A 7053-nucleotide genomic window follows, 5' to 3' on the forward strand; every position below is an offset into this window, starting at 1 on the left:
TGAGGGCCTTGGCGGGCACTGCGCGCCCAATCTCGGAAGGCCAGGCTCTGCACTTCCAGTTGGGGCGACTTCGGTTTCCGAGGCTTCCTTGAGTCCAGTTTCCTCTTTTGGGAAACGGAGTGGCCAAGGCTGCCAATGCTGGATTAGGTCGCACCGGGACGAAGGACTACGGCCTCAGAGGGCGAACGGTCAGTAATAAGCCTCTCCGCCCCTGGGCTCGGGCCGCCGGCCGCTCGGGACAGGGTCATCGGACCACCGGACCCCGCAACCCTCTGCAAGGCCCCGGCTCGCGCGAATTCTAAGATGAGGACAAAGCCCGCCTGGATTAACCGTGAGCGCGCCGCCGCGGCCAATGGGGAGCCGGCGCGGGGTTGAGTGACCGGCTGGCGAAGCCAATGAGCATGTGGTTTGTTGCGAGGTGGCCTCGGCTCCGGCATTATAAAGAGCGCCACGAGTCGGCATTGTCAGGCGGCAGCACCGCGCGGGCCTAGTAGGACTTCTGTGTTGGTGGCTTTCGTGCAGCGGCGGCAGCGGTAGCGGCAGCGCAGGCCGAGGGAGGAGGGCGCGAGGTCGCGGCGGCTCCGTCGGTAGACGGGGGAGAGGCCCGGCGGCGCAAGCGTGAGCGCGGCCGAGCCCGCGGTGCCTTCCCGGCGGGTGGGGACGAGCGGGCCCCGCGGCGTCATCGGCGGCGAGGTGAGCGTCCGGGCCCGCGGGTGGCGGGCGGGAACCCGGGCGGGAGCGGCGCCGGCCTGATGCGTCGTGGCTGCTCGTTGCAGGAGCCGCGCGCCACGGCCTAGCATGTCGGAAGCGGGTGAGGAGCAGCCCATGGAGACGACGGGCGCCACCGAGAACGGACACGAGGCCGCCCCCGAAGGCGAGTCGCCGGCCGGGACTGGTGCTGGCACCGGGGTCGCGGCTGGCGCCGGAGGCGGGAGCGTGGCGCCCCAGGCCGGCAACCAGAACGGCGCCGAGGGTGACCAGATAAACGCCAGCAAGAACGAGGAGGACGCGGGGTAGGTGCGGCCGCGGGCCGACGGGGGGCGCCGCCTTTGTTCCGGGGCCGCCTTTTGTTGGCGCCACGCGGCGGGGGGAGGGGCGGGCGGCCGGGGCCTGCTCGCGGCCCGCAGAGCAGCAGCCCCGCGCCGCCGGCTTTCCGTGCGCGCCGGAGTTTGCAGGAGTTTGTTGGGTCGACTTTGGCGCCGCCCCGGGACCGCTGGCTGGCGCCCGGAAGCGGAGTGTGCTCGGACCCGGGGCCCGGCGGGTCGCGGACTGCCTGAGCTGCGTGGGCGGAGTTGGCGCGCGCCAGGGCCTTCCTCCTCCGCCTCTTTTCCAGGGCGGAGTCACGGCCTGAACTCCGACTCGGCCCCGGAAGCCTTGAGTTGCTTGAGAGCGAGTGCTCGGAGGTGGCAGGGACCGTAGCGTTTTGATACACGGTTGTTAGACAAATTAGTTTCCTTACAGTTGTGAGTGCCCAGGGCCTAGCTCTCCGGCTAGGTTGTGCTTCCTTTTCCCCCACCTCCTTGGGGGTACGGATCACCTGAGGCTTTGTTAGGGTCAAGATTGGGTTTGGAAGGGAAGCGGAGATTTGTTAACATTTTCCAGAGGTAGAACCCTGTGGGCCCTAAGGGTAAACCTTTGTTCCGAATGGTGGCTTTATTTACAATCTTTTCAATGAAAGTTTTGCTAGGGCCAGTCCTTCCGAAATGAGGTTTCTAAGGCTTGTTTCCCTGTTCTCACCCCACCATTTCAGAAAAATGTTCGTTGGTGGCCTGAGCTGGGATACCAGCAAAAAGGACCTAAAGGATTATTTTACCAAATTTGGAGAGGTCGTTGACTGTACAATAAAAATGGATCCCAACACTGGCCGATCAAGAGGGTTTGGGTTTATCCTCTTCAAAGATGCAGCCAGCGTGGAGAAGGTAAGCTGGGTACTTTATAATCAGAAGTCTGTGTATTTTATGAGGATACTATTCTTAGACCATGATTGGCTTATGTGTTTTGCACATGGTTGGGTGCTTTGGGAAAAGCAGAGAGGTTGGGAACTCCTGCTCTCCTTTTTGAATGGATTAAAAGTAGAGATTAAATGGAGGAGTGAGTGGGCAGGAGTGGTCCAGGAAGATTATGGTTGACCGTTTATTATCTTGTGCCTATTCTGGACCCTGCTGAAGCAGACATTTCATTGAGAGGACTAGAAGAGAGTCCAGGGTTGCTAGGAGATAAACATTATTTTACTCATTTTGTAGAAAACAAACCTAAGGCTCAGAAGGCTAAGTAGAAGAGATCACATAGCTAGTAAGGGGTGGAGTGTGAGGATTCCAGCCCTCACAGCCTAGCTCTAGCCTGTGCTTTTAATTATTGTTTTACTTTTGGAGGAGATAGGCCTTAAATTGGGGCTGCCTGGGCAGGAAGAGGGGTGCACGGCATGGGCAAAGACTGGTGGGGGGGGTTGCGGATAGATTTATAGGTGTTTAGGTAAACCAAGTGAAGTTTGGAGATAGGGTTGGGAAGTCAGATTGGGGGTAGAGTTTGAAGGAGGTGAAGCACATTTTGTGTGCCTGTGTTGGAGTCTTGTGGTTCAAAGAGAAGGTTCTTGTTCAGGGTCATGCTGCTGAGTTAGAACCCAGCTCCCTTCTGTTGGAACAGGTTCTAGACCAGAAGGAGCACAGGCTGGATGGCCGTGTCATTGACCCCAAAAAAGCCATGGCCATGAAGAAAGACCCAGTAAAGAAAATTTTTGTGGGGGGTCTGAATCCTGAAGCCACTGAGGAGAAGATCAGGGAGTACTTCGGCGAGTTTGGGGAGGTGAGTGTGTGGCCCCCGGAGTGGTCTGCCAGATGCACCGAGGTTGCCTTCTTCTTGGTCCTTGGCACCTTGGCTGGCTGGAGCTCTTTTTCACTCTGGTGTTCGTGGACGTTTTCTCCTGTGAGTTCCTTATAGGCTCTGCGGTAGGGTCCTGAGCTTTGCTTACGTTTGCAGATTGAAGCCATTGAGCTTCCAATGGATCCAAAGTCGAACAAAAGACGAGGCTTTGTTTTCATCACCTTTAAAGAAGAAGAACCTGTGAAGAAAGTTCTGGAGAAAAAGTTCCACACCATCAGTGGAAGTAAGGTAAGGTGTCCCCAGCTGTGTGTGCTTGGCATTCTGCTGGAGAGCTGGCCTTTGCAGGCGTGGATTAGGCATTGGGTTACCTCCAAGAGTTCTCCAGGGTATACGTTACTGTTTTCTGCACTGTTTGCTGTCCTCATAGGGGAGGGGCAGGTTGTCCTGTCTTTCACGGAGCTCCTAGGCTGGTAGGACAGGATATGAGGGAGGCAGGAGAATACTGGAGGACGGGAGCCTTATATGGGATAGAGTGTGTGCTGAGTAGCCTCTTCAGATCCTGACTTAAAGGTAGAGGTCATGGTGTTTGGGATGTAGAGTGCAAAGTGTGTAAGTCCTACAGTTAAGGTCTCAGAAGATTCTAAAATTGCCATTTACTGTTTTCTGTGGAGAAGTCTTACCTGCTTTGGACGTTGTTGTAGAGCTTTTATCTTTACTTCCTGCCACAAGCAAATCTGTTTTATCTCCATCCCCTTTGGTTACTGGTTAAATTAAGCCCCACCCCAAAGATCCTTTCCAGAGAGCTCCCAGGGTCCTGGCCACCTTAAATCTAGAGTCAGTTTTGACTTCAAATAAGCGAGAGTCCTGTTCAGTGAGGGGCAACTCTTCCCTCTGAACTCTGGACAGGAGAGAGGGTAGGTAGTTCATGCTCCCTGTGTTCTCCAGTGGCCGAGGCAGTTGGGAGTTGAGGGTGTGGCCCACTGGCAAGGTGTGGCAGGCTCTGCCTGAGCAGGAGTGGCAGCCAGATAAGGTGGGACACATAGGGTGGGGTTCCTGGAAGCCTCAATCCTGGCTGGGAATTTTTGGAAAGATTGGATTTGGGATTGGGCCCCTAAATTTTATGTAAAATGAGATGGGATCATAGGGGCTGTTGGGTGAGACCTCATCCATTAATGGTTACCCCAGTGGACAGTGACATGGAAAGAGATCTTTATCTCTGTGCCATGATGTGAAATGGGCATGAAGAGCGTATTAGGGCACCATTAGTCAAACTGCTAGTGGTTGATCTTGAAATAAGTGTTATTTAGCAGGTTGTATTCAGTATTTTTAACTTAGTAGGATAGAAAACATGAGATCGCATCACTTGATAATTTGCTGATTTTTTGAGTATGCTTGTATGGGGACATCTTGCGTAAAATGGTTTTTTTTTTTTTTTTTTTTTTTTTTTTTTGCGGTACGCGGGCCTCTCACTGTTGTGGCCTTTCCCGTTGCGGAGCACAGGCTCTGGACGCGCAGGCTCAGTGGCCATGGCTCATGGTCCCAGCCGCTCCACAGCATATGGGATCTTCCCGGGCCGGGGCACGAACCCGTGTCCCCTGCATCGGCAGGCGGACTCTCAACCACTGCGCCACCAGGGAAGCCCCCTAAAATGTTTTTTTAATTGGTCTTAATGGAGAGGGTTATGTGTCAGTGGACTTTCTTTTAAAAATATACTTAAAGCAGGAGCACTTGAAGGTCCATGACCCTCATGAGAGTTTTGAGCAAAAAGGAAATTGACTCTCTGGGCCCTAAGAAGACACAGATATCTGGCCCATCCCAACAGCCCACCAGTGGTTGGAGGAGAAAGGGGGAGCAGTATGGCCTTAGGGAAGGCTGCCTTGAGCTTCAGTGGCTTTCTTTATAAGATGGAGGTCAGGTTTGCCACCTCAATAGTGTATTTGAGTGGAATGCTTTTATTTCTTCTGGGGGGGAGAAAAGAACCTTTTTTCTCTAAGATCCCTTACCTGGGAAGCCTTCTCTGACTCCCTTGCCCAAGGTGGCACCAGATTGACACCTGGTGTGGTGTCTTGCTACACTGGACTGGCATTGGTCCAGCTGTCCTTCTCCCACTTGTTAGAGCACCCAAGGGTGACCATCAGTGGACCTATCCCATTGGGTGTATCCCATTGTTTCAAGCACTCTGGGGAAAGGCTTGAGCCAAAAAGCCCATTGTGTGAGTTTTTCGGTCTGTCTAGATTTTAGTTGTGATTCTGAGCTAGTCCAAATGTGGTTTCCCACCCCAGCATGTGTTCTTGAGCAGATAGAGAAGATCTGCCTCCTGAACGTTTGTCAGCGAAGGCCTTCGTGCACACTTCCTGCCCAGGGCTTGTCCCACTGGCATGACCCACTGTTCTCTTGGCTTTCAGTGTGAAATCAAGGTGGCTCAGCCCAAAGAGGTTTATCAACAGCAGCAGTATGGCTCTGGGGGCCGTGGGAATCGCAACCGAGGGAACCGAGGCAGCGGTGGTGGCGGCGGAAGTGGAGGAGGTGAGTGGAACCCAGATGAAGATGAGTCCTGTTTCCCTGCCTGCATGGAGCTTCTGTGCCTGTTTTGGGGGCTCTCTTGGCCTCTGGTGCTTGGTGCAGCAGGGTGGGCAGAATCAGGAATGGTTTTCCTGGGTTGAGGCTATGCTGCTGCTGCTGCTGCTTGGAGTAGAAGAGCCCATTTTTCTCATGTGGTCTGGGGCCCCAGGGCAGAGGGGGCATCTGCATCAAGACGGGGTGTGCTTGGCTCTGTGGCTGTCCTGAGTCTTGGTACACCCATGGGTGGGTGGGCTGAAGGGTAGGGCAAGGCTGTGCCAGGCGCTTAACCTCCTTCCGTCCCAGGCCCCTCTGACTCCAAAGCCTGAACTCCATCCTTTTTAAGGCCAAGCTGCCAGGGAGGGTGGGGGTGAGCAGAGGGTGATTTGAATGAGAGTGAGCTGCCTCGGTTGCCCCAGTGAAGTTAGTTTTCCATCCTGGCCTGGCCTTCTTACCCCCAGCTTGGGTCTCAGGTACAGGGCTGGGCCCAGGGCCCTCCCTCTACACCAGGACAGCAGCCCCTTGGCTTTTCTGAGTTGCCATAGTAACCTCGCCACCCAAAGGGCAGGATTTCCTCCATCCTAGCTCCTGCGTGTGCTAAATGGTCCATGGGCCCCTGTGCCCTGCTCCCCCCCACAGGTCAGAGTCAGAGTTGGAATCAGGGCTACGGCAGCTACTGGAACCAGGGCTACGGCTACCAGCAGGGCTACGGGCCCGGCTATGGCGGCTACGACTACTCGCCTTATGGTTATTACGGCTACGGCCCCGGCTACGACTACAGTAAGTAGGAGAGAGGGAGGCCCCCATCCACTCACCCACCCTGGGAGGCAGGACAGACAGTGCAGGGGCCACTGGCAGCAGGGGCTTTGGAGTCGGACAGGCTGGGCTTTGTGGCCTGGCTTGCTCACTGGAGCTACCCGATTTTGAGCTTTTGGGGCTCAGGAAGGTGGGGAAGATGTCCTATCAGAGTTGTTGGCTCTGGTGAGGATGCATATCAAGCGCCTGGCACAGGAGTAAATGCTCAGTAAGTTGTAGCTGCTCTCATTGTTGTTCTTGTCCCTAGGTCAGGGTAGTACAAATTACGGGAAGAGCCAGCGACGCGGTGGCCATCAGAATAACTACAAGCCATACTGAGGCTTTGGCAGGAGTGTCCGACTGACCGCACACGCTTTGTTTGGATATCGAGTGAACACAATTATGTACCAAATTTAACTTGGCAAACTTTCTATGGGCTGTCCCATGTGCGTCTTATTTAAAATTTCCCCCCTGGAAATCACTCTCCTGTTTAATATATCCAGAGCTCTAGTTGTTTTAGGCAGCGTGTGGTGTCTCGAGGCCAGAGCGGCATTATGGGCTCATTTTTATTACCCGGTTACCCGGAGCCAGATTGGAGGGTCTGCTTCCTGCGGCCGCTCTGCAGCCTGGACCTGTGGACCCTGGTTGTAAAGAGTAAATTGTATCTTAGGAAAACAGTGTCACCTTTTTTCACCTTTAATTTTATATTATTTGTGTCATACATTTCCTATAATGGAAGTGTTAATTTTACTGTACTTTTTGGTACCTTTCGGGAATCTAATGTATTGTAAGGTATTTTACACGTGTCCTGATTTTGCCACGACCTGGATATTGAAGCTATCCAAGCTTTTGAAATAAAAATTTAAAAACCCCCAAGCC

At 54.1% G+C, this 7053-nt stretch overlaps 1 protein-coding gene across 3 annotated transcripts; it reads left to right on the forward strand.

The window, feature by feature from the left end:
- Positions 1-449: 449 nt before the first annotated feature.
- On the forward strand, positions 450-7050 carry HNRNPAB (heterogeneous nuclear ribonucleoprotein A/B). 3 transcript variants are annotated; one of them, XM_082650108.1, is made up of 8 exons: positions 450-693; positions 777-1013; positions 1751-1919; positions 2644-2802; positions 2977-3108; positions 5226-5346; positions 6019-6159; positions 6443-7050. In XM_082650108.1, the coding sequence occupies exons 2-8, from the start codon at positions 799-801 to the stop codon at positions 6511-6513; spliced, it is 1008 nt and encodes a 335-aa protein (XP_082506234.1). In that variant the 5' UTR covers positions 450-693; positions 777-798; the 3' UTR covers positions 6514-7050. The 3 variants fall into 3 exon arrangements, with proteins under 3 accessions (XP_082506234.1, XP_082506236.1, XP_082506235.1); XM_082650109.1 differs by having other exon boundaries at positions 452-490; XM_082650110.1 differs by lacking the exon at positions 6019-6159.
- The last annotated feature ends 3 nt before the right edge of the window (positions 7051-7053 follow it).

The sequence above is a fragment of the Grampus griseus genome (assembly GCF_964374135.1).
Source record: "Grampus griseus genome assembly, chromosome: 3".
Lineage (NCBI taxonomy): Eukaryota > Metazoa > Chordata > Mammalia > Artiodactyla > Delphinidae > Grampus > Grampus griseus.

Bases quoted from the DNA above. Each gene is read 5' to 3' on its own strand.
- HNRNPAB (XM_082650108.1), top strand. From the start codon at position 799: ATGTCGGAAGCGGGTGAGGAGCAGCCCATGGAGACGACGGGCGCCACC. The intron at 2,803-2,976 runs GTGAGTGTGTGG...TTACGTTTGCAG, and splicing joins ACTTCGGCGAGTTTGGGGAG to ATTGAAGCCATTGAGCTTCC. The intron at 5,347-6,018 runs GTGAGTGGAACC...TCCCCCCCACAG, and splicing joins TGGCGGCGGAAGTGGAGGAG to GTCAGAGTCAGAGTTGGAAT.